We start from the raw sequence: 27,255 nt of genomic DNA on the forward strand, positions 1-27,255 counted from the left end.
CATACACATGGCCTTTCTCTGCACTTCCAGCCCCGTGGATAGCCTGGCTGTTTTTTTTTTTTTTTTTTCTGGGTACAACTGAGGCAGCTGGCTGGTGCTCTTTACATGTCACCAGAACAAATCTCAGCCCCCCGTCCCTGAGGCGGCCATCCATTCCTTACGGAAGCAGTCCATGTCTGAGTGACAGTTACCAGCTCCAGGGTAACAAGACAAGTCATGTCGGAAAGGTTTTTAGAGAGTCCACAGAGACATGTGAGTGTATCATTTTATTTCCTGACTCCATTTCAACAATGGAGTTAATGGCTACAGTTGTCATCCATTTCCCCAACAATTTCCCCAACAATCCTTTCTCTTCACCAGGTCTTAGTTCTCTGTTTCTGGGCCTTCAAGTTACGAAGGTCAGTCTCTGATGTGGGACAGGGATACAGCCACCCCTCCCAGGCAGCTGGCAGCAAAGCATGAGAGGAAAACAGCAGAAAGGTGGAGCCACCCATGGGAGAACTACACTTCCAGTGCTCAGAGGTGCCATTAGGAAGATCGGGCTGGGTTCTAAAGCTGGGACCCAAACACCAGGGTAGCTAGTTGCTATTCACCAGGGAACTGTTTCAGGCACAGGGGAAGGAGAGCCAGGGAGGTAGCCAGCGGGGATGGGGATGAAGCACCAGATTGAACACCCAGACGGAAGTGTCTCTGGAGCACCCCAACCACCCCCAGAGGGCCTCTAGCTACTGCCCACAGCCCCAGGCTTTCTCAGGGGCATCACCCCCCACTGGGCTGAGGGAAGAACCTGTATCTGCTGGATTTGCACAACTTTCTCCAAAGCTCTTGGGGAAGGACTGGCTCCTTCCTGAGTTTGGTAATGTGGCTTTGGAGGCAGACAAATGGGGGTCAGATCCTGATGCTATTACTGTGTGATCCTGGGCACATAATTTAACCTCTCTGGTCTAAGTTACATCTATGTTAACACCCTAGCTTCTGTGAGGATTAGACATGGTGCAAGTAATGTGTGTGGTCCTTGGTAGGAACTTAAAAAGAGTAAGCCGTTGTCATTGCTATCACGATTATTCTCACTGAAGCAGATGCTTTAAAGGACAGGGCTGTAGACAGTGTCACCCCTCTGAAGCATGATGCCACAGCCTCCCATAGCCTGAGTGACCTTGCCCAGGCCAAGGCTCCCAGATGCAAGAAAGGATACAGCATGTCCAGGGGTGGCTGGGTGGAGGAGCTACTCAGGGTAAGGCCCTCTAGGGAGGCTTGCAGGGTGTGGGCCGTGGTGTGATCAGCCAGGAGGCCCATGCTCTGGACCTGGGGGGAGAAGAAGGCAGGGAATACAGTCCTTCTCAGCATCCACTCCACACAGGCCCTCTCAACCCTCCACCCTCTGCACTCTGATCTCCCCTCAGCTGTGGCCAGAACCACCACCCTCCGCACAGAAGACGGCGTGGAGGGTCTAGCCTTACAGTGGCTACACAGCATCCCCTTCCCACCCACCTGCAGGAGGAAGCCATGCAGAGCCTGGCGTGTGTTGTTCGACAGGGTAGAGAGGTCAGCCAGAGCCGCGGCTTGCAGAACATGACCCACCTCCTCGTGAGAGAGGACACTGCTGCTCTGGAACCGCACGAGCTTGGCCAGGGAGAGAAGCCCCAAACACACGGGGATTTGGCATCTTCTTCACAGATATTTCCTGTGTCCCTGCTGTGTCTGGCCCTGGGCTGGGGGCACAGATCTGAAGCCCAGACAACCCTGCCTTCAGTAGCTCAGAGTTGGTGGGCAGAGGTGGGGCTGTGTCATAGACGAGAGGTGTAAACTAGGCACACTGTGACACACTCAGAGAGTTGGCCCTGCTGACCTCTTCAGTACCCTTCCCCTCACTCCTTGGACCTGCACAAAACACGCATGGCCAAAAAGGACTGTGTATGGTTACCCAAACACACCACCACGTGTTCGTTGACCTGCTATTTTCATTTCACTGCCTGGAACACTTTTCCTCCTCTTTGCCTATTAATCCTTCAAACCTCAGCTAAAATGTTACCTTCCTGCTGAATGTTTCCATTTCATCAAAACAGGAGAGGCATTAATTGAGTGCTTACTGCATCCTTATTCACCTCTCCTTCCTGGCTCTGACAGAAGCAATTATAGTCAACCTTTGAACAACGCGAGAGTGAACTGCACAGGTCCACTTAGACACAAATTTTTTCAATAAATACGGTATTATTAAAGTTTTTTATTTTTATGGTTTTCTTAGTAACATTTTCTTTTACTAGCTTCCTTTATTGTAAAAATCAGTATTTAGTACACATAACACAAAAAATATGTGTTAACTGACAGTTTATGTTATCAGTGAGGCTTCCAGTCAACAGTGGGCTATTAGTAGTTAAGTTTTGGGGAGTCAAAAGTTAATATGCAGATTTCTAACTGTAACGGGGTCAGCACCCCTAACCCCCACGTTATTCAGTGGTCAGCTGTGCTCGTCTCCGTGTTCCCACACCAATCACTGCCTTATTCACTGATCCACTTCACTACCATTCACAGGCTCACAGCTTTGTTCTTTACTCAGTGTTCTCTGTTCTTTACTCAGTGGGCACTTATGGTGTGCCAGGCACTTAGCATATCTTCTGCTGAGCCACTAATAACATCATGTTTTTTTTTAAAGATTTTACTTATTTATTTGACAGAGATCACAAGCAGGCAGAGAGAGAGAGACGGGGAGGCAGGCTCCCTGCTGAACAGAGAGCCCAATGAGGGGCCCAATCCCAGGACCTTGGGATCATGACCTGAGCCGAAGGCAGAGGCTTAACCCACTGAGCCAACCCAGCCGCCCCATAACATCATGTTTTTTGTTTTGTTTTGTTTTTTATAAATTAATTTATTTTCAGAAAAACAGTATTCATTAACATCATGTTTTAACTATTAGTTTCCTTTTCTATTTTCTTCTCTAGACTGGGGGACCCTTAAAAGGTAGAACATTTGGCTCGGTGACATCTTTGGTCCCCAGCACAGGATCTGGATGTGGCAGACAAGCCTGGGCCAATGTTTCATGTGCAATTGAATTAGAAAGAGTATCTGCGGGACGCCTGGGTGGCTCAGTTGGTTAAGCAGCTGCCTTCGGCTCAGGTCATGATCCCAGCGTCCTGGGATCGAGTCCCGCATCGGGCTCCTTGCTCAGCAGGGAGCCTGCTTCTCCCTCTGCCTCTGCCTGCCATTCTGTCTGCCTGTACTCGCTCTCTCCCCCTCTCTCTCTCTGATAAATAAAAATAAAATCTTTAAAAAAAAAAAAAGAAAGAAAGAAAGAGTATCTGGGGTGCACCAGAGTATCTGGGGTGCACCTGTCTTCATCTGGGGTTGTGATCCCGGGGTCGTGGGATTAGGTCCCATGTCGGGTTCCCTGCTCAGTGGGGACCCTGTTTCTCCCTCTCCCTGCCTCTCTGCATACTTCTGCTCTGTCCATATATAGCTGTCAAGTAAATAAATAAAAATCTTAAAAAAAAAAAAAGAGTATCTGGGTCTTTTGGGGTGAGAAGATGTGGGCACTTAGAGGAATTCTCTGAGCAGCCCTCCTAGACGGTGAAGGCCCACCCAGCCCCTCCGCTTTCTACCCGTCTACCTGGCCTCTTCAGGACCACACAGCTCATAACATCCTTCACACCACGGGACCATCCATTCTGCACTTACCAGGGTCATGAACCTCAAGATCTCAGGTCTGAGGAAGGAACTCTCTCCAACATCCAGGAGGGTAAACAGCAAAAACCGATTCCAAGGCTGGGAGACCACATGGAATGCTATAGGAAACACCAGTCACCCTGGGTTGTTACTGCTGCTTTTCTGTAGGCCTTGGAACATTGCTGAAGAGGACTTTCTCTTATTGTCTCAAAAAGGGGCTGCTTAGCTAGTGGCAGGGCCTGGGACAAATTGACCACTGGAAGTTTCTTTCTTCCCTGCGCTTCTAGCCACCTATGCTGCCTGGCTCAGGGAGACCACATATCCCACTATTGTGGGAAGCAGAACGAAGGGCTGTGCCACTTCAGAGCTTTGTGACTTTGGTTGGGCAGGTTACTTGACCTCTCTGGACTGCAGTGTCCTCATCTGTATAATGGACATTATAATGCCTTTGCATGTTATGAAAACAATTAAACAAAATGAGTGCGTATCAAAAAACAGAGGTTGGGAGTCTAGGACAGAAGGATGGCAGGGGCTGGCCACCCCATGGGAACATCAAAGAATGGGGAAGGTTTCTACCGATGTCTGGGCTCCGGGCATGCAGGTAGTCAAGCAAGGCTTCCAGGCAGCCAACACAGGCATAGGACAACAGAGGGTCCTTCTGCAAACAAACAAACGAACAAATAAAACCCCTTTGTGTCAGGTTTTGCTACCAATGAGTTTTGATGCCAGCCAAGAAAAGAAATTCTGGTTTTCAGAACAATTTGTATTTCAGAATTTCGGATTTGGGATTGTAACCATGTAGAAAATCAAGAAATATCTGTTGCTTTTACCTCTAACTCACACATAGAGCCAAGTGCTTATACTGATGATTTACCTATATTCTGCCTACATTTAAGAGACCTTTTCAGAAAAGGAGCAGTGTCTGGGTAGCTCAGATGGTTAAGTGTCTGCCTTGGGCTCAGGTCATTATCTCAGGGTTCTGGAATCAAGGTCCACATTGGGCTCCCAGCTCAGTAGGGAGTTTACTTCTCTCTTTTCCTCTGTGCACCCCCTTCCCGCCCCACTCCTGCTCTTGCTCTCTCAAATAAATAAATAAAATATTTTTTAAAAGAAGAGAGGAAGACTTTCAGAAAAGGAGTTAAGCCCTGGGCTCTACTAAGAGATTCACAAATTATAGACTCTATAAGAACCTCACAGTTTATCTAAACCAGTAGGTTTCCACCTTTTTTTTTTTTTTAAGCAGAACATTACATCTAACAAAATTTTATGCTCTAATAAGCATACCAAATGATCTCATTATCATCAGTCATTAGAAAAATGCAAATGAAAACCACCATGAGATACCATTACAACACTTACCAACAGCTAAAATTAAAAAGACTGACAATACCATGTTGGCCAGAATGTGGAGCAACTGGAACTCTCATATACTTTTGATGGGAAAGTAAAATGGTGAAGTCATTTTGGAAAAGTTTGATGGTTTCTTATAAATATATACTTACCATACATGGTAGGTAGAATTTTAAGACTCTCTCATGACCTCTGCTCGCAGATGTTACTCCTGTGATTATGCTATGGTATATGGCAAAAGAGGGATTGATTGGGCCCAAACTCGTCTACCAGCCCTTGAAAAGCAGTTTTTTCTGGCTGGTGGCAGAACCAGAGAGCCTGGGGTGTGAGGACTCAGCATGCATGGGTGGTTTGAAGACAGAGGGGCTGGATACGGAGGAACATGAGCAACCTTAAAGAGCTGGGAGAGGCCCCAGAGGAAGAGATGGGTTTTTTCCCCCAGATCCCCCAGATAAGCACCCAGCCTGGCCAACACCTTGATTTCAGCCTTGTGAGACCCTGAATGAAGAACTTGGTCGAACCCACCCAGACTTCTGATGGAGAGAACTGTGGGATAGTACCGTGCGGTGCTAAGCCATTACATTTGTGGTAACTTGTTACGCACTTAGAAACCAAGTATGTCGTTTGACCCAGCAATTCCACTCCTAGATATGTACCCCCAAGAAATAAAATCCTATGTCCACAGAAAAACTTGTACTTCAGTAGTAACAACAATTTTATGAATAATAGCCAAAAATCTGGAAGTTCCAAATCAATAGGTAAATGGGTAAACAGCTGTGGTATGGCCATATGATAGAAGACTGCTCACCAATAAAAAGAAATTTAGTACTGACACACATGACAGCATGAATGACTCTCAAAAGCATTAAGCTAAGTGACAGAAGCTAAACACCCAAGACCACATTTTGTACGATTTCATTTGTATGAATTCTAGAAAGTTCAGTGACAGAATTCAGAAAATTCAGTGACAGAAAGCTGGTTAGTGTTTACTGAGGGACAGGGATGAGGAGAAGAGATTGACTACAAATGGCACAAGGGAACTTTCTGGGGTGAGGGAAACGTTCTCGATCATGGTTGTGGTAGTGTTTATAAAACTATTTGTCAAAAGTCACTGAACTGAAAAAAAAAGTCATTGAACTGTACACTTAGAATCAGTGAATTTTATTGCATATAAGTTATATCTCAAAAAAACTGATATTTTAAAATCTTTTTCTTTTTTTATTTTTATTTCTTTATTTGTCAGAGAGCCAGAGAGAGATCGAACAGAGGCAGAGGGAGAGGGAGGAGAAGCAGACTCCCCTCTGAGCAAGGGTTCCCAGGACCCTGGGATCATAACCAGCCAAAGACAACTGCTTAACCAACTGAGCCACCCAGGTGTCCCAAATAAAGTGTTTTTTTAAAAAATAAACATTTTAAATTAAAAAAAGAATATGGGACAGACTTAGATTGGCATCCTTGCTTAGTCACTTATCATCTATGTGACCCTAGCCAAGGTAACTTACCCTTGCTGAGTGCAATTAAAAAAAATTACCGGGCTGCTGAGAGGGTTGGATGAGAATGGCTATACGGTGTTCAGCCAGTGCTGGGCACAGAGTAAACAATAATGGGTGAGAGCAGCCTCACGAAATGCACAACAGAGGAAACACCCCCCCTTTTTTAACAACTCCAGGGTTTTCTCCTAGGCCTCCAAGGCACACAGCTTGAAGTGTTTGAGCTAATCCACTCACCTATTTTAGCGCTAAGATAATGAGGTCCAGGGGGAAGAAATACTTGACTGGAAGACACCAATACATATCAGTAAATGGCAGGTCTAGAACAAAACCCTAGGCTTTGTGCCCTTTCTCCTCCAATCTAAAATTAACTCTTGGGGCACCTGGGTGGCTCAGTCAGTTAAGTATCTGCCTTCAGCTCAGGTCATGATCCCAGCCAATCGAGTCCCTTGTCGGGCTGCCTCCTGGGTAGGGAAACTGCTTCTTCCTCTGCCCCTCCCCCTGCTCATGCTACCTCTCCTTCTCTCTGTCTCAAATAGATAAATAAAATCTTTTTAAAAAATAAAATTCACTCTTAACCAGTGGGAATTTCTAGCCTCTTCCCAGGTATGCAAGATCACATAGCCACAGGCCAGCACACTTTGGCTTCCCCACCTGGAGAAGTGGCCCCAGTACCACTCTCTGACCCCATGCCCATATTACCTAACATATCCAGTGAGGACTGGCTGAATGGTGTGTGGGGAGCCGGGGTCACTGAGCCTTGGGAAAGCCAGGTACTACTACTCAGGTAACAATGGCTTCTATTCACAAGAGGCACTTCTTGAGACACCGAAAATGGATTTTGTAGCCAAAAAGACTTAGGCTTGAATTCTGACCTAAAAGTGTGTGACCTCAGGTAAGTTACTTAATATCTCTGGACTCTGTTTCCTTGTCTATAAAACTGAGATGAGGGGCACCTGCGTGGCTCAGTATCCAACTCTTGATCTCAGCCCTGCACTGGGCTCCACGCTGAGCATGAAGCCTACTTAAAAAAACAAACAAAACAAAACAACAACAAAAAAAACCCTGATCCCTTATAGAGGAACTGTAATGAATAAACAACATATGTCAAGTGCTTACCCAGAGTAGGCACTCAGTCAGTGTTCTCCCCACCTTCCACTCTCCGAGAACATTAACCTGACATGAACCTCTGCTCTAGTAGGAATGATCCTCAAGATCAAAACCTCACTGATTTCCAAACTGGTAACAACATTCCATGCCCACCCCAATCACAAAGCCAAGTTTGAGCACAAGGATAACTGTCTCTTCCCTGCTCACACCCACTCTTACCCTTTCCCAAGCCTCCACAGAGATGAAGCAGCTGGACTGGAGTCCAGCAGACGTTCTTGCTGGAGACCCCCAGCCACAAGACACTCTTCTCCATTCCTCCCAAAGTGGCCTGCTCTTCTGTGAGTCCTGGCCAGGAAAAAAGGCCCCTGCCTGTCTTCCTGCAGCTCCACCTGCTGGCCAAGGTCTCCATCTCCAAAGAAAACCAGAATAAACCTACTTTATTTCTACTCCGGAGACCTTCAGAGATTTCTAGTCCTGTGGTTCCTCTGAGAACTAGGCAGAAGGAAAGTTTGCCTGTCTTTGCCCTACTCCAGTGCCATGCAAATCACACCAATGACAACAGCCCTTCTTCCGACCCTTCCACTGCTACTAATGGGCCCTCTTTCCCCCACGTAACCCAGCGTGATGAACCCTGGACACTTGTGTCCATTCTCACTGCAACCAACATTATCTCTCCTGTGCTCCATTCCAGGGGGAATGGAGCTGTTCTAAGAGGCACAAATCACTTACTGCTGAAAGAGTCCTTTTGTTTTGCAGATAGAGAAATTGAGAATCAATAAGAGACTGAATTGACTTGCTAACCCTTCAGAGTTAGGAGCTGCGCAGGGGCTACAATGCAGATCTCTGTGATTCTGGCCAATGCACCTTCCACTGCACTGCACTGGCCCACCTCGGTCAGACAGACAGCTGCAGATCCTCCACACGCTGCCCAGTACTCCATCAGCGGTGTTGATGCTACGTGGCTGCTTTGGCCCAGAGACGTCAAGGAGGACCAGCACTCAGCGCACTAGCTTATGCAGTACTGTCATTCTTTCCCCTTGGATACCGCTTTTTAAAATAACAGCTTTAATGTGATACAATCCATAAACCAAAAAATTCATTCTTTTAAGGGTACAGATCAGCATTTAGTATATTCACAGAGTTGTGCAGCTATCTAATTCCAGAATATTTTCATCATCCCAAGGAGAAACCTCATTACTCATTAGCAGTTATTCCCAGTTCCCTGCCCCCCTAATCCTGGTCCTAGGCAACCACTAATCTACTTCCTGTCTCTACAGATTTGCCTATCTTGGACATTTCATCTAAATGAAATCATATCATACGTTGTTTTTATGTCTGATTTCTTTCACTGAGTATGTTTTCAAGGTTCATCTATGTTGTAGCATGTGACTACCTACCTCATTACTTTTTATGGCCAGACAGTATTCATTTGTATATACAATTTATTTATCCATTCATCAGCTGGCGAACATTGGGGTTCTTTGTACTTTGGAACTACTATGAAGAGTACTGCTATGAACATCTGTATACAAGCATCTGTGTAGATAAATGCTTTCAATTTTCTTGGGCATAATACCTGGGAGTAGAATTGTTGGGTAATATGGTAATTCCACATTTAGCTTTTTGAAGCACTTCCAGGCTGTTTTCCAAAGTAGCTGTGTCATTTTGCGTTCCCATCAACAACCTGTGAGGGTTCCATTCACTCTACATTCTCACAACATTTGATATTATCTATCTTTTGTTTTTAGCTATCCCAGTGGGTGTGAAATGGACCTCACTGTCATTTACTTGAGTCACAGCAATAATCTCTTGCTCAACAGTCCCCTTGCCTTCAGGCTTTGCCCTCCTACCCCTCTTCCCTACTGGGGTTGCCAGTGATCAAAAACTCAGTCTGATATCAGATAAAGGACTGGTATCCAAAATCTATAAAGAACTTATCATGGCGCCTTGGTGGCTCAGTGGGTTAAGCCTCTGCCTTCAGCTCAGGTCATGATCTCAGGGTCCTGGGATAGAGCTATGCATCAGGCTCTCTGCTCAGTGGAGAGCCTGCTTTTTCCTCTCAGCCTGCCTCTCCGCCTACTTGTGATCTCTGTCTGTCAAATAAATAAATAAAATCTTTTAAAAAAAAAAAAGAACTTATCAAACTCAACACCCACAGAACAAATAATTCAATCAAGAAATGGGCAGAAGACATGAACAGACATTTCTGCAAAGAAGACATTCAAATGGCCAACAGACACATGAAAAAGTGCTCAACATCACTCAGCATCAGGGAAATACAAATCAAAACCACAGTGAGTTACCACCTCACATGAGTCAGAATGGCTGAAATTAAGAAGTCAGGAAACAAGAGTTGTTGGTGAGGATGCAGAGAAAGGGGAACCCTCCTATACTGTTGGTGGGAATGCAAGATGGTGCAGACACTCTGGAAAACATATGGAGGTTCCTCAAAAAATTGAAAATAGAGCTATACTACAACCCAGCAATGGCACTACTGGGTATTTATCCTAAAGATACAAATGTAGTGATCTGAAGGGGCATATGCACCCCAATGTTTATAGCAGCACTATCCACAACAGTAGTCAAACTATGGAAAGAGCTTAAAAGTCCATCAACAGATGAATGGATGCCTGGGTGGCTCAGTCGTTAAACATCTGCCTTTGGCTTGGGTCATGATTCCAGGGTCCTGGGATCGAGCCCTGCATCAGGCTCCCTGCCCAGCAGGAAGCCTGCTTCTCCCTCCCTCCCCCACTCCCTCTGCTTGTGTTCTCTCTCTCTCTCTCACTATGCCTCTCTCTGTCAAATAAATAAATAAAATCTTAAAAAACAAGGTGTGGTATATATATACAATGGAATATTATGCAGCCATCAAAACCCCCCAAATCTTGCCATTTGCAACAACATGGATGGAACTAGAGGAAATAAGTCAATCAGAGAAAGACAATTATCATATGATCTCTCTGATATGAGGAATCTGAGAAACAAGACAGAGGCTCGTAGGGGAAGGGAGGGAAATATGAAACAAGAAAAAATCAGAGAGGGAAATAAACCACAAGAGACTCTTAATCTGAGGAAACTGAGGGTTGCTGGAGGGGAGGAGGTAGGAGGGAGGGATGGGGGTGGCCAGTGATGGACATCGGGGAGCTTACGTGCTACGGTAAGTACTGTGAATTGTGTAAGACTGATGAATCACAGACCTGTACCCCTGAAACAAATAATACATTATATGTTAATAAAACCCATGGATAAGAGCTCAGATAGGAAAACCTGGCTTTCAGTCTCATAGACCTGGAGTACAGAAATCAGCTGACTTCACCTGTAATAATCAGCTACAAAATTATATAATAAATTCACATTAGGGGCGCCTGGGTGGCTCAGTGGGTTAAAGCCTCTGCCTTCGACTCAGGTCATGATCCCAGGGTCCTGGGATCGAGCCCCACATGGGGCTCTCTGCTCAGCAGGGACCCTGCTTCCTCCTCTCTCTCTGCCTACCTCTCAGCCTACTTGTAATCTCTGCCTGTCAAATAAATAAATAAAATCTTTAAAAAATATATAAATTCACATTAGTTAAAAAAAACCAAATGTGGTAAAGAGGTGTTTCATTCCATGATATTAAAAAAATGTAACAAAATTATGTTATTTCTTAACTTTGTATATAACACGTGTGATATGAATTTCTTTAAAGATTTTCAATAAAAGAACAAGTAATAAAATGAAAAAAAAAAACAAAACCCTCAATCTGATAGAAGCCCTTCATGGCTCCCCCCAACACTTCTTGGCCTGGCACATAAGGCACTGACTGGTGTCGTCTGTGCCCAGCTCCTCAGTGTCATCTTCTAATTCTTGCCACCCCCCCACTACTGCACACTTCTATATTACGTGCTTTTGCTCATGCTGTCTTCCCTGCCTGCAATGCCCTTCCCTCTGCCTCTGCCTAGACACTGTTTAAGTCTGAATTCAATGTCACTTTCTCTGTGAGGCTCCCTCTGACCTCCGCAAGCAGCAGAAGCTTTTGCCTAAAAGTTTTACAGAAGACAGAAATGCAGACCACTGACCATATAATAACATATGATAAATGTCACCCTTATTACAGGGTTGAATAAACCATTCCAGGAGCTCAGGAGAGAGAGAGAGAGAGAATGAGACCTCCTGGATTGCTTGGAGAGACCTTGGATTTCTATGGAATAGTGTTTGCTGGATGTATAAATGATTGAACAAATGAAGAACTATTTTTAAACAGCAAACCTATGGAAGGGGCCAAAGGAGGTTTAGCTCCAGCCCTGGAGTAAGGGGAAGGACGGAGAAAAAAAAGGACTCTTCCATATACTTCCGTGGGTCAAGGGCAGTGACAGAAAGGTCATTATGGCTGAAAACAATAGGGCAGGGAATTTCTCAGGAATGTGTCAGTGAGAGAAAGAAAGAAGGGGCTTCTCGGTCCTGTTCACCAGGCTGTGACAGGGACAGTGACTGTGAGGCTGAGCAACTCCCCCACAGACCCAGTAGCCTCTTCATAAGGAATTCATGAGTTACTCCAGTTGGTTCACCTTCCCCAGGACTGCTGAGGAGAGTCAAAAACCTCCAGAGAGATAAATAGTATATTATTCTACTTATATGAGGTCCTAGAATAGTTAAATAGTCAAATAGAGACAGAAAGCAGAATGGTGGTTGTCAAGGGATGGGGAGAGGGAGCAGTGGGGAGTTACTGTTTGATGTGGACAGTTTCAGTTTGACAAGATGAAGTTTTGGAGAAAGAAGGTGGTAGTGTCTGTACAACAATGTAAACGTACTTACTACCACAGAACTGTAACTTGAAAATGATTAAAATGGTTAATTTTGTTATGTAATATTTTACCATGATTAAAAAAGAAAAAGACTGCTGGAGGCACAGAAGAGTGTCACAGGCTAATGACATCCAGGCTCTTGGGCCAGAGAGCTGAAGGGTAACGGTGCTGCAGGAAGTCACTGACCCCCTTGTGTTTAGGCTACTGGTTTGAGGAAAGTTTTTCATCACTCAAGGCCTGGTTTGAATGCGACTCTCCTGTAGAGACTTTCTTGATTCAAATAATAGGTCATTTTGGCATTAATTGTAATTAGTATTTCCTACTATCTGAGTGCTTAAATGGCTAGAACCATAACGTATTCATTTCTGTGTCCTCATTCACTCATTCAACAAACATTACATACCAATTTGGTGCAAGGCTTTATGCTGGATGTTGAGTATAAGGGAGTAATTTTTCTCTTATGTTCTGAATGTTAAAATAGAAACTTTGGCCTTTTCAAAAACATTGGAGAGAAAGCATTTGCCTTTTCTCCCACATTTAACTGGCTCCTCCTCACCAAAGGAGAGATTTATCTAATAGGTAAAATGTTAGCTTAACATTTAATGTGCCAGCAGGACAAGATCAAGGTATTAAAGGTCATGTTCCCATGAACTTAAACTCTTAAGATCATGGCCAGGTGGCAAAGTGTCCATAATGTAAACATAATTTCCTTGCCTATGGGCTTCTGGTATGGCCTGGGGGAAAAGAGGGTGGTTCAAAAGCTCTCTTTGAGGGGCACCTGGGTGGCTCATTGGGTTAAGCCTCTGCCTTCAGCTCGGGTCATGATCCCAGGATCCCGGGATTGAGCCCTGCATCAGGCTCTCTGCTCAGCGGGGAGCCTGCTTCCCCCTCTCTCTCTGCCTGCCTCTCTGCCTACTTGTCAGACAGATCTCTGTCTGTCAAATAAATAAATAAAATCTTTAAATAAATAAATAAATAAATAAAATCTCTCTTTTAAAAACATTAATTAATTAAAAGAAAAAAAGCTCTTTTGGATAGATATAAAGCAAGTATACTAAAATGCTAATGATAGAATCTAGGTGGTGGGTGTATGCTGTTTTAGTTAGATTTGGACTCCCACAAAAAGTCTTTCACCTTGCTGTATATGAAAAACTCCAGGCCAAAAAAAAGCCCAGTATGATCTGAAGTCCCAGCTACATTCTCCTATAGTGTTTACCAGAAATAAAGCTGACGTTTTGATTCTCATCTGATTTCTGATTTTTTTAAACCCACAAGGGGAACAAGACACAAAGATTAGTCAGACATAGTTCCTACCTTTAAGGAGCTCACAGCTGGGAAAGACTGATATGGAAATGGGGACTTACAGCAGAGAGCCTAAGTGCCCTGTGCACAGATACGCTGGCAGGACAAGTCTCAGCAACCACAGACCCAGCACAGGGCCACGGAGCACAGGCAGCGCAGGCCTGGAGCATCCTCTATCTCCTTACATTTCCAGCTTTCCCCATACTGTGTAGAGGTCCAGTGGGGACCAATCCTCGAATATAATCTCCCACGATCAACAGCCATATCATAAATGTGCAATAACCAAATACAGTCTACTCAAATCAAGGTCCCCTTCCTTCCCCAGAAGTCTCTGCAACTCGTCTCACTCATTTGCTGGCTCCCTGCACCTCCCTCCTCTTGTCCCATGAATGACTTGCCATCAGATCACACTGGATCTGACTGTCTCCCTTGGACAAGCTCCAAAGGGCAAGGAAAGAGAGTCCAAGTCTAACTAAAACAGCATAAACATCTAGGGCTTCAGTCACCTTATGATGGCCGGCTCCTATTTGAAAATAATACACACTAACCTTCTTAGAAGAAAGTCCCGGGGAATCAAGGGTGGGAGACAGGCCAGGAGGCCAGGAACCGGGAATGAGTCCATACCAGAGAACAAAATGGTGCTGCCATCAAGATAAATGCCATTTCTGATAACCCCCTGCCCTTGGGGAAGAAAGACAAGTCATGTGGTCTTTCCAGCCCAGTTCAATCACCTCCTTCAGGAAACCTTCTCTGACAGGTAGCTCTGCACTAACCCTATACCAGCCTATTAGTTATACCTGGGACCCCCACAGTGCAGTTGTCCCTTTAGCCCCAAACTGACCACATGGTGTTATCACCTCTTGTCTACATGGCAGCCCACAGCCAAATGCTCACTCCTCAAAGGCAGACAGTGACATATCTCCATGCCCCAACCACTCTTCCCAGCATTTGAAAGCTGGATAAACAATGATCTCCAAAAGTCCTCTGAGCTGTGAAACATAAAACCCTATGAGGTAGATATCTACTGTTTCGGCTTACATGAAATTCACTCCTCCTTTTTCTGTGAACAGTTTACTTTTTTTTCCTTTTTTTTTTTTTTAAAGATTTTATTTATTTATTTGACAGAGAGAGTGATCACAAGTAGGCAGAGAGGCAGGCAGAGAGAAAGGAGGAAGCAGGCGCCCTGCTGAGCCAGAGCCCAATGCGGGGCTCCATCCCAGGACCCTGGGATCATGACCTGAGCCGAGGGCAGTGGCCTAACCCACTAAGCCACCCAGGCGCCCCTGTGAACAGTTTTCTTTGCAGAACCATCCCTCTTTTATGTTCACTCTACGAGAGTTATGGAGAGCTGACCATATGCCCCAGCCTACAGGAGAGGGCACTGGCCCAAGCCAGGTCAATCAGAGCATCGGATGGCCCAGCCACAGTGAATGGCACATTACCCCAGCCAGGCTAATGAGATTCCGTTCTGGCCACTGCTAGGAAATAGAAAGTCTCTTGTTGTTGGAAAGGTGCTGCTATTGGTTATCTTACCATCCCATGAGAAATGCAGAACCAAGACATGGAGACAGAGTTCTGATGACATTGTCTGAGCCCATGGGATCCAGGTGGGCCTGAAGCCAGTGCTGACCCCTGGCCTTCTCAGTTATGAGCCATTTTGAGTTTCATTTCTGTCACTATAACTTTAAAAGTCCCAATTAATCCATCCCCCCAATCCTGGAGGAAATACCAGGTTCCTGACAAGCAGCTACCTCTTCCTACAGTTGTTCTGGGAGAAGCAGGCTCCACTGACAGGGTCCCATTCAGCAAGGGCCTTACCTGCACCAAGAGGTTCTGCAGTCCAATGACCAGGGACAACACCTGTGATATTCTCAGTGGAGCTAGGACAGTGTTCTCAGAGGCCGGTGGTGGCTGGGCCCCTGAAGGCACCAGGGCCACAAGGGCAGAGGAAAAGTTTTGCTGCAGGGCTGTCCGCAGGAAGCATAAGATGGCAGCTGAAAGCAAGAACCCCTTATACTCAGCTCCTTCCTCCTTCCTCACCTCCCACCTAGCTCTGTGGCAGGGGGAAGACAGTGGAGATAATAATAGGGTGACCACAGGCTGGTCTGCGGAGAGTGGTCCCATCTCACAGTCTAAGGGAAAAGCTCTTCCTTTCCTGCTAGAGTGCCCTGGGGCCATACCTGAGAGCAGCGCAGCCTTTTTCTTTGGAAAGCTGAGGACCTTCAATACTTGGTCCAGTTCCACGGACAGTTTCTGGTGAACCTGGTAGGGCAGAGGTAAGGGGACACCTCCCACATTCTGGCAGCTTGAGTAGAAAATAACCGGTCCCAATAGCTCCTAGGTACCCACACATACCTACTGCATCCAGAGGGACAAAGGAGACCACACAGTCTTGTGAGCCCACCAGCCCTGGATTCAGGAATGTGAGGAGGCAAATTAGCCTGTACATAGAGGACCCTTCTTCTCCCAAATCTCCCCCATCGTCAATGAACCCTTCCACCAGGGAACCTCCCTGGCCTCATGTGTGACTCAGTCTCCACTCCAGCCCACCATCCAACTTAGATCTAGAGCCAGACAGCCCAGATTCAAAACCCTGCTCTGCCACTAGCTATCCATGTGGCCAAGGGGAATCCAATGCTCCTCTCCCAGCCTGCCTCACTTTCTTCACGTATGAAACGGGAACAATGCCGCCTGCTTTCACTCCTTCCAGAACTATTGTGAAGAACAGCTGAGGGGGGAACGTGTCTTTAAAGTCAAAGCACTGTCCAAACTGAGGGGTTAGTTGGGAGTCATGGGTTCAAAGCTGAGTCTGCTCTGCTTGCCTCATCCAGAACATACGCTGCTTCAAGGCAGGAATTACTTCTCTGCTTGGATCTATCACAGTCTGAAACAAAGCAGTTTGTCAAAAATGTTTGGCTGGTGGAATCAGCAGGTTCTAGGCAGAAGAACCAATTTGTACAAAGGTACTGAGATGACATACTAATGTAAGATGCTCACAGAGGAAACCGTATAGGAGTTATTCCGGAACTCTGTGATATTAGTTCAATCTTTCAGTATTGGATCTATCACAGTCTGAAACAAAGCAGTTCGTCAAAAATGTATGGCTGGTGGAATCAGCAGGTTCTAGGCAGAAGAACCAATTTGTACAAAGGTATTGAGATGACATACTAATGTAAGATGCTCACAGAGGAAACCGTATAGGAGTTATTCAGGAACTCTGTGATATTAGCTAAATCTTTCAGTATAGCTAAAACTACCTTTAAAATAAAGGCTATTGGGACACCTGGGTGGCTTAGTCAGCTAAGCGGCTGCCTTCAGCAGAAGGCCATGATCCCAGGGTTCTAGGATCGAGTCCCACATTGGGCTCCTTGGTCAGCAGAAGAGCCTGCTTCTCCCTCTGCTTGCTGTTCCCCCTGCTTGTGTGCTCTTGCTCTCCTTCTCTGAAAATAAATAAATAGTGCTTGCTTTGGCAGCATATATACTGAAAATATAAAGAGATAAAATGTTAAAAAATAAATAAAATAGGGGTGCCTGGGTGTCTCAGATGGTTGAGCACCTGCCTTCAGCTCAGGTCATGATCTCCAGGTCTTGAAATCAAGCCCCACATCCGGCTCCCAGCTCAGCAGAAAGTCTGCTTCTCCCTCTCCTTCTGCCTCAACCCCTGCTTGTGCTTTCTCTCTCGCTAATGAATAAAATGTTTAAAAGAGAAATAAATTAATAAAATAAAATAAAGGCTATTAGGGGTGCCTGGGTGACTCAGGTCATGATCTCAGGGTCCTGGGATCCAGCCCAGCTTTGGGCTCCCTGCTCAGTGGGGAGCCTGCTTCTCCCCCTGCTTCTGCCCCTCCCCCTCCATACTTTTTTGCTTGTGCTCTCTCTGGCTTCCTCCCTTTCAAAAAAATAAAATCTTCAAAAAAATAAAGGCTATTAAGAATCAATGACTCAGGGGCGCCTGGGTGGCTCAGTGGGTTAAGCCTCTGCCTTCGGCTCGGGTCATGATCTCAGGATACTCAGATTGAGCCTCACATCGGGCTCTCTGCTTGGTGGGGAGCCTGCTCCCCAACCCCTGCCTGCCTCTCTGTCTACTTGTGATCTCTCTCTCTCTCTGTCAAATAAATAAATTAAATCTTAAAAAAAAAAAAAAGAATCAATCACTCAGGGGCGTCTGGGTGGCTCAGTCATTAAGCGTCTGCCTTTCGCTCAGGTCATGATCCCAGGGTCCTGGGATCAAGCCCTGTGTCAGGTTCTCTGCTTGGTGGGAAGCCTGCTTCTCTCTCTCTCCCACTCCCCCTGCTTGTGTTCCCCTCTCTCGCTGTGTCTCTTTCTGTCAAATAAATAAAATCTTTGAAAATAAAAGAATCAATCACTCAGTCAAATCATCAACCGTATGGAGATATGAAAGAGCAGAGCTTCTCCCTCTGCCTCTGCCTGCCTGTGCTCTCTTTCTCGCTCTCCGTCTCTCTGACAAATAAATAAATAAAATCTTAAAAAAAAAAAAAAGAAAGAGCAGAGCCGATTTGGAGAGGAGCTAACAGTTGGTCAGAGGACAGAGAAGGGTAGAATGGCAGAAAGTAAGGCTGCAGAAGGACCAAGGTCAGCAGGGTCTCAGCAGCCCTGTGGAGAGTGCAACCAAACTGGCTGCAGGGACAGGAGATCTGGAGCAAGGGAAAGGCCAGGGACCAGGAGGCCGAACAGGCCACTTCTGAGGGGAGAACGAACCATTAAGGCAGTGGAGAGGACTCAGAATGGAGGTGGGTAGTAGGTAACTGGCTGGGTGTGAGCTGAAGACCAGAGAGCCAGAGACACGGTGCAGGTTCCCACACAGGCAGGTGACTGCAGGGGAAAGGTGGGCCCAACAGCCTCACACAGAAAAGCAAAAAATGCTCCTGTCCCCAATCAATGCTGTGGCAAACCCCAGAAGACTTATTATAGTACAGATCTGCCACAGCCTGATGCCACTTTAGAGGACAAACTTTATTTTTTTGTTGTTTTTTGTTTTTTGTTTTTGGAGGCCAAACTTTAAAAATGACTTCACTTCTACACAAAAGAGCATGTGCCCGGCACTTCAATGGCACCGTGCTGGGCACAGGGCAAAGACACCTCAAAGGCTAGAAGATGGCTTCTATCCACCAGCAGCAGTCAGGCTTAGGAAGGAGACACAGGAATGTGGAGCAGCCCATACAGGAGTTCACGCAGGGCACTCTGATGAGAAGGTCCCATACAAGGGGGTGAGGAGGGATTGAGAGGAAGAGGTGCTCTGTGGATATGTCCACTGTTCCCCTGTTCCCTGAATCACCTTTCCCAACAATCACAACGACAACTTGCATATGTCTGGCATTTCATGGCTTACCACCTAGCACTGTAAGGCCACAGGCTGGCTTCTGCCTTCCTGTCCAGTGTGACAGGCCAGTCCCTACATTCTAGTCACATGGTATCTCACCAGTCTCCAAATATGTACACATGTCCAAAATTTGTGCAGCTTCGTGTCTTTTTTTCAAATTGCTCTCTTTACCTGGAATGCCTTTGCCTGGTACAATCTTTTTTTTTTTTAAAGATTTCATTTATTTATTTGACAGAGAGAGATCACAAGTAGGCAGAGAGGCAGGCAGAGAGAGAGGAGGAAGCAGGCTCCCCGCTGAGCAGAGAGCCCGATGTGGGACTTGATCCCAGGACCCCGAGATCATGACCTGAGCCGAAGGCAGCGGCTTAACCCACTGAGCCACCCAGGCGCCCTGCCTGGTACAATCTTACCTTTCAAAGCTTTGCTTAAAGACTACAATACAAAGTTTCCCAAGTGTGGGGTACGTGCTGTATTTATTTCTTATTCCTCTGTGGCTAGAATACAGCCCGGCATGAAGGTTATCCATGTATGATAAATTAATATAAACCAACCTGACAACAACCATGGACATCTTCTTCCCCATTCTGTAGGCAAGGACACTGAAGCTCAGAGATTAAATATCTTGCCAAGGTTACCCAGCTAATAAGCCAAAGAGCGGGAACCAGAACTCAGGAACTTTGTCACTCCTCTGTGTGCCACCCCATGCCCCAGAGCCACACGGGCTAGTGACTCACCTGCAGACTGCCGTCGTGCTGCTGAGCAGAGAAGGAGGCAGTGAGCAGCCAGGCGGAACAAAGGAGTGTGGTGCTGGGAGAGGCCCCCTTGGTCCAGGTGAGTACCAGAGTCTTCTCCAGAAGCTCAATCAGGGCCGTGCTACTAAGGAGCACTGCAGCAGCTGGAGATGATTGGCAGGGTAAGGGCTATGAGTTACTCAGGAGCCCCTGCTAGGGCTGCTGGCATCATGGTTAGCACCTGCCGGGGACTTCACACACACATGGTAAATGAACAAAAGGATCAGCTTTAGGCTCTATGGGTTCCAGCTTCATTCTAGAACCACAGGTTATCAGAACCAGAAAGAATCTTATGACCATCTGGCCCAGCGACATCCTCCCCATATGTATATATAGTTTTTAAGATTTTATTTATTTATTTGACAGAGAGACATAGCAAGAGAGAGAACACAAGCAGGGGGAGTGGGAGAGGGAGAAGCAGGCTTCCCGCAGAGCAGGGAGCCCGATGTGGGCCTCCATCCCAGGACTCTGGGATCATGACCTGAGCCAAAGGCAGACGCTTAACAACTGAGCACCCCAAGCGCCCCTCCCGATATATATTTTCACAAGCAGAAAAAAACCACAGGCAGCAAAGGCCACAGACACTGCCCAGCACCCCTCCTATTCATTGCCTCACTGGGGCCTCAGCACCTCTTTTCTGACTGCTTGGTGTAGTCTGATGAAGGCTCCAGTACAGGAAGTTGAAGGCGGGCTGCAGGATGTCCACGTCAGCGGGGCCGCATTTCCCACACAGCTTGCTCACTGCAAGAGTCCCCAGGCCCCATCATGTAGCCCTTCATGGGTTCAATGCACACCAGCACTCACAATTCTCACAGATAATGGCCTTATTCTAATAAGAATTTCAGATGTCAGTCTGTCAGTCTTGGGGACCAAGCTCAAACTAAGTGTCCTTGGTAATACAGCCAAGGAAGAGGAACACAGTAACAAACCTGAAGGCAAGCAGCCCACAGCTGCAGCTCAGGACAGACTACACAAGTTTATGTGATCTAAAGGCATCCTGTAACAGCACTGGTGCCAGAGAAGACTCCAGGTTGGAGAGTCTGCAGAGGTCATCTAGGTCAGCCTGCCACCCCTAGCAGGAAAAGATCCAGCCTCTGAAATCTTCTAGCAATGGGGCACTCACCACCTTTCCAGGGGACTCCATCAACATCAGTGTGAAGTTCCCTGAATTTGCCATATTCTCTTTCACATCACCCTCACATCTGGCTAACTCCTTAACTCCTACTCAGCAATCGAGATTCAGCTCAAAGTTCACCTCCTCCATGAAGCCCTCTGTAACTTCTCATGGCAAGATTAGATGCCTATTGCTCCCCCAGCCCTCATCAGAGTAGTTACTACACTGTAGAGCAGACATCTACAGAACATATCCCTTTCCTCCTGGGATTTGGCACTTTGCTCCCTGGCCTACACCACCTCAATATGAAACCTACCTAAGTCTCCGTTCACTGTTTTGGCGGCCACATCACACTTGACTTTTAAGTGGCTTGTGGCCAACAAGATAAGCAGCCCTCTCCTCACCCGTCTTCTACTCGCAATGCTCTCAAATAAAAGGATCATATATAAATGTATATTATACTTCACACGTATGTTTCAGGTCATTATTATCCCCTCCAGAGGCCCTATTGACAGAGGTTTGATTTTGTCCCAGTCTTCCCTCCCAGCTGAGTTACACGTGACCCGATCGGCTGGGAGGACCAGCACCAGGCCAGGCCTAAAGGCCCTTTTTAAGTCTGACACTGATCTCATGAGGATGCTGGGGCTCCAGGCAAGGAAAGAACCATCTTCACCTGTGGCCAGAGCACCTGACAGTCCACAGATACTAAAGACACACCATTTTTCCTATCGATTTCAGTATTTCCTCAATAAACCTTCCTAAGGATGCTACCTATGCAGTGGCAACTGCATTAATGAAATGCAATGAAAGTCCTGATGAGGTCTGGGTACAGGTGAAAGAGGCTTAGGGAACTGTGACGTGGATCATCAGATCCTGAGTCAGTTGTGGAGTGCGGGGGAGAACTGAGCTTGTGCCCAGAAAAGGGAGCCTGCACAGAGCTGCACTGGAGGTCTATCTACTGTGTGCCAAGCATTTGAGTATTCGACCTCTAGCTCTCCCTTATCTTAACCCTACATCAGCTAAGCACTACTGTTTTACTTGTGAGGAACCGAAAGCCAGGTGACTGCACAAGGCTGCATAACTAGTGACTGAGAACAAACAAACCAAGGCATTCCTGACTCCAGAGCCGTGCCTGTCATACAATGTTCCGTTTTTGTTTCTTTTCCCAAACACTCCCACTGTACAATTAAAGAAAGATCTAAAAGCACCCACAGCAGGAAGCTCACAGGAACAGTGACCCACTAGCTTCTTCCAAAAGGCTGAATGATGGAATAAAGGAGCATGCCTAGCCCTGGGCCCTCAGGCACTGTCCCAAGCCCAGGCACCTTGGTGAAGAAGCTTCATGGCCATGCTGTCCAGTTCTTGCTCTGATGTGTTCTTCAGCTGCACTAAAGAAAGGAGGCTCAGGAGCAATGGCAGGTTCCCTGAGGCTGCAAGGAACAGGAGGGCTGGTCAGGAGACCTAATACTCAGATCACCTCAAGGTCAAATAGACGTCCTACCCCACTGTAAATGTTTGCTGGGATTCACTCCTACCTCCTGCCTTCTTCCTTCAGTACAGGGGCAACTGACAAACTGGGTGCCAACTCTGGGCTGGGTACCAGATATTTAATATTTCACTTAATCCTCCTTGTGAAATAGGGACTATTTCTATTTTGCAGTTAAGAAAACAGGCTCAGGGGCACCTGGGTGGCTCAGTGGGTTAAAGCCTCTGCCTTTGGCTCAGGTCATGGTCCTGGGATCCAGCTCCACATTGGGCTCTCTGATCAGTGGGGAGCCTGCTTTCTCCTCTCTCTCTGCCTGCCTCTCTGCCTACTTGTGATCTGTCAGATAAATAGTAAAATCTTTAAATTATAAAAAAAAGAAAGAAAGAAAGAAAGAAAAGAAACCAGCTCAGAGAGGCTGAGTGACTTCTCCAAGCTCTGACAGCCAGTTAGTGGCAGGGTCAAGACTTGAACTTAAATCTGAGTTCAATGCCCACATTTTTTCAACTATGTTTCCATGAAATCTTATGGCTCTTATACATTATTATCAGTTAGATGTGACTTATCCTTCCCTGCCAAGGAAGGACTCAGCTCCTCTAGACCCTCTTAAATTCATCTGAAAACTTCCATGCTCAGTCAGGACTGGATCAAATGAACTACAGTTCTCCTCCCACTTCCTCTTACTTGCTTGGAAATTTTAAATTTCAACTTTTTAAAAATAGGAAAAGATAAAGCAAAACCAACCTTTTCAGTGTCTTTAAACTGCACCAAACATCAAACTTCCTGGACTCCAGGGACTCCGGGGAGTCCCATTCCAGATTTGGAAACTATCCTTCTGGATCTCACTAGCAGCTTCTAACACATTTCAGATCCACCCACTTCCAAGCCTTTGCAGGCTTCTGCTGCCTTCCTGGCCTCCCCCATTATTTCCTGCTTTCTTCTTCCCAAACGGGGGCTACCATTCTTATGAAACAGCTCTGAACACATGCCATGCTGGGTGGGGACATGCATGCATAGACTGAACACACCCACTTATGCTAAACACGCAGAAACATTAAACATAAACACATGTGCTCCATACGCGCACACACATACATTAAGTATGCTGAGTGCTCAGTCTCTGATGAGAGGAAGGAGGTAAAGTTTAGCTTGCTCCCACACTGGCCTGACTTTTATTTTCCAGAGAAAACTCTGACTCTCTCCTGAAGCAGACCTCTTCAGGGCACAGATGCCCACTCTTGAGTTAAAGGTCAAAACACGCCCCTGACAGCTCCAGACTAACCTCCTGAGGGAGAGGCCCCATGTTCCATCAACAGTTGTTGTAGGATCAGCAGGAAGTGGCCTCGGATGAGACCACTCACTTCGACATCCTCATTCTTCCTCAAAAAGGTCCTTAGGACAATCACTACTTTGCGGGCTGTGTCCACTGGGCTGGAATAGATGAGATCCTGAGCAGGAGAAAAGGAAGCCAGAGCTCAGAAGACATCACGGTTGGGGACAGGTTGGAAAAAGAGAGAAACTGGGGAAGGACCCAGGATGATGGTGTCACAGAACCTGAGGAAGGGAGCACTCCCTTGCTTGTCACCTATTATGTACTAATCTGTTGAAAAGGTCCATCCCAAATAGGAAGAAACTGAGACTCAGAGCGATTATGTGGTATGCCAAAGGTCACACAAGCCAGTAAGTGGCACGGCTAAGATTTGAATCTACTTCCAAGCCCAAAGTTGTTTCTACTTTCCAGGATGCCTCTCTCTGAAAAGGTAAATTTTAGGGTCAAGAAGAGGTTATTTCAGACAAGGGACCTGAATGTGCCTTAAGGGAGGAAAAGAGAGGGGGATGGAGATGTCACAGGGCAGGAAAAGGATGGGTTAGGACAGATTCAGGGCACAGGAAGAGAAGCGAGGACCAGGTCAGGCCCCTTTTCTTCCACGGCATCTGGCTATTTCTGCCCCAAGCTGTAAAGGCCTTGGGTTCAGAAGGTAGGAAAGGACATCGCTTTTTATTTGCTTTCAGAGTTATTTTATTTAATGAGTATACGTTACAGGCAAAGCCAGTCAGAAGCCACTCCAGAGACCATCCTACTGATAGCTCCTGGCACCTACCAGCTCAAACAAGCCAATTCCTTTGGACAGGCTAACATGCTGGGTGCTATGCAGCCAAGGTCACTCACAGATTCCCTTTCCAGGGAGGACAGCTGACACACAGAGAGACATGGCTACGGGGCACCCAGCCAGACAACTCCAGATGTGCTGATCACTGGGTGACACGGGGCATCTGGGCTTGGCTCTTCACAAACGCCCACAGCTGCCAGAGAAACAACTATAAATCAACAACGATTGCTCAACCATGGACTAATAATGTCAGGTCCTGCGATGTGTTCAAACTGCAGCTGGATGTTTGTTGATGGATTATTTGTATCTTCAAAACTCTTCTAGGTAGGTGTCACCCTAATTTTTCAAATGAGGAAACAGGCAGATTAAGTAGCCTGCCTGCTGAGACAGCGGCGGCACTATAAAATCTACTACGCTATGAGTTAAGGAAAAACAGGCATGAGTTTGGCTTCATTTTTGTCACCTTATATAGGGACTCAGAAAACTTCTCTAGAAGGAGATGATCACAGAATAGGAGGGCTAGGGAGACTCTCAGTTCATTTACAAGAGCCATTTTACTTTACAGGGTATGATTTGCCCAAGGTCAATTCCCTGATCCTGCTCCTTCACCAGCACTTGGCTGCCTAGCTAGAGAGCTGGTCCCTCAGGACCCTGAGTTAAATTTTAACAGTCCAAAAGGAAGAAGGCTACACAGCCTTCTGTGGCTATGGTGAATGCCAGGGAGAAAGAATGCAACCCACTGTGTGGGTCAGTGCAGAAGGCTCTGGATGGAACACGGTCCATTCTGCAGTCTCTCCTGCCCAGAGCTGTCCAGAAATTTCTGAGTGGGATGGAGTAGGGTGATATGAGTAAGGAGGAAACAGAGATTCTGTGACATCATTGTTTTTCACATTTAAACAACCTACATGAAAGACCACCCATTGATAAGAGTGGCAATTAACAGCTTTGTTTTCAGCTGTTAATTACCCATATCAAAAACAGAAATTGGTACCAACACATATTTTTAGACACTTTTCCCCTCCTGTGGCTAGAAGCTGGGGAGAAATGGTAAGAATTATATGTATAAACAGACAGCAAAGTTGTTCCTTGCTATTCTTTTTAACCACCGATGTTTCCAGGATCTAATTTAGTGAAAAGCTCATTAACTTGTAGGCTCCAATCACAGTCATGACCTTTATTAGTTATATGACCTTGAGCAACTTAATAAGCTGTTCTGAGATTACCATTCTCTCTCTGATTCAGTGATAAGTCTAACTATGTACAGGATAACAAGAGTGTTTCCCTACATATTCTTTCCACATATTATTCCCATATATTTATCTACATGTTATCTCTAATTTATACACAAGGAAACTGAAGCTCAGAAAAGTCTTCATCTTCCTAGGTCCCTATGTAGCATCTAGCCCTTGGGATAGATTTTTCTTTTTGAACTCTAGGCGAGCAAAACACAAGGCTCCTGAGGGTGGTTCACATCCAAGGACAGTAACTGGGTCACCACAATAAAGGGCGGAGTGCCTGCCCCAGCCTGCCTGAGACATAGTCTCTCTAAGAATTTGGTCTTAGGATGCCTGGGTGGTTCAGTGGGTTAAGCCACTGCCTTCAGCTCAGGTCATGATCCCAGGGTCCTGGGATTGAGTCCCGCATGGGGCTCCTTGCTCGGCAGGGAGCCTGTTTCTCTCTCTGCCTCTGCCTACCTCTCTGCCTGCTTGTATGCACGCTCTCTCGCTCTCTCTCTCTCTCTTTCTGACAAATAAATAAATAAAATCTTAAACAAACAAACAAAAAGAATTTGGTCTCTTGAGATTCATTTTCTCTTTGGCTTATTTCCTTTAAGTACTTACACTCCTTAAAGCTAGTGATGCAGGGTAGTCTTCCTCTAAGGAGGGATCACCATCCTAGAAGGACCCAGACTGAGAAAGAAAACTTGGGGGAGGAAGATAATGAGCTCCATTTTAGACAGAAATGTCAAACAGAAGATTCGCTACATGGGTCTGGAGCTCAGGAGAAAGGTCACAGATGGAGACAGAGATTTGGGTCATCGGCATGTAGCAGGCGGCAACCAAATCCATGAGAATTATTGACACAGCCCAGAAAGAAGACACTGAGTAAAAAGAGAACCTAGGATAAAACTTTGAGGCACATCAACTTCCAAGCACTAGCCAGAAAGAAAACTTTTTATGAAAGAGACTGGGAGAAGCACCAAGAGAGGTAAGAGGAAAATTAAGAGAGCTGGTATTGCCAAAACCAAGAGTGTGTCAATAAAAAGTGGACAATCGGGCGCCTGGGTGGCTCAGTGGGTTAAGCCGCTGCCTTCGGCTCAGGTCATGATCTCGGGGTCCTGGGATCAAGTCCCGCATCAGGCTCTCTGCTCAGCAGGGAGCCTGCTTCCCTCTCTCACTCTCTGCCTGCCTCTCTGCCTACTTGTGATCTCTGTCTGTCAAATAAACAAATAAAATCTTTAAAAAAAAGTTAAAAAAAATAAAGTGGACAATCATGAAATAACAACAGGTCATGTAAGATGAGAACCAAAAAGTCCACTGTAATTAGTCACAAGAACATTGCTGTGGATCCTGCTAAGAACAGTTTCAAGTAGCAATGTGGGCAAAAGCCAATGGGTGAAGGAATAAGTAAGAGATGACAGTTTTGAGAGCAGAAAACTACTTCTAGGGGTTTGGCTGTAAAGGGAAGGACATGAACATGAAAGGGTTGGGAAGGGAGGGAC

At 46.2% G+C, this 27,255-nt stretch overlaps 1 protein-coding gene across 13 annotated transcripts in view; it reads right to left on the reverse strand.

Moving 5' to 3' along the window:
- Positions 1-253: 253 nt before the first annotated feature.
- The window catches only part of MEI1 (meiotic double-stranded break formation protein 1), a 77,902-nt gene continuing 50,900 nt past the window's right edge, over positions 254-27,255 (reverse strand). For 5 of the 13 annotated variants that reach the window (XM_032346117.1, XM_032346116.1, XM_032346110.1 and 2 more), the window contains 11 exons: positions 23,705-23,870; positions 22,265-22,369; positions 20,456-20,566; positions 19,769-19,929; positions 15,874-15,955; positions 15,512-15,687; positions 4,237-4,318; positions 3,673-3,779; positions 1,492-1,623; positions 1,155-1,305; positions 254-456 (listed from right to left, as the gene is read on the reverse strand). In XM_032346117.1, coding sequence (XP_032202008.1) covers positions 386-456; positions 1,155-1,305; positions 1,492-1,623; positions 3,673-3,779; positions 4,237-4,318; positions 15,512-15,687; positions 15,874-15,955; positions 19,769-19,929; positions 20,456-20,566; positions 22,265-22,369; positions 23,705-23,870 — 1,344 coding nt within the window. In that variant the 3' untranslated portion in view covers positions 254-385. Of the gene's footprint in view, positions 457-1,154; positions 1,306-1,491; positions 1,624-3,672; positions 3,780-4,236; positions 4,319-15,511; positions 15,688-15,873; positions 15,956-19,768; positions 19,930-20,455; positions 20,567-22,264; positions 22,370-23,704; positions 23,871-27,255 lie in introns of those variants that run through there. The other 8 variants (XM_032346109.1, XM_032346112.1, XM_032346111.1 and 5 more) reach the window with 8 other exon arrangements.

Source organism: Mustela erminea, chromosome 6, assembly GCF_009829155.1.
Source record: "Mustela erminea isolate mMusErm1 chromosome 6, mMusErm1.Pri, whole genome shotgun sequence".
In the NCBI taxonomy this organism is placed as follows: domain Eukaryota; kingdom Metazoa; phylum Chordata; class Mammalia; order Carnivora; family Mustelidae; genus Mustela; species Mustela erminea.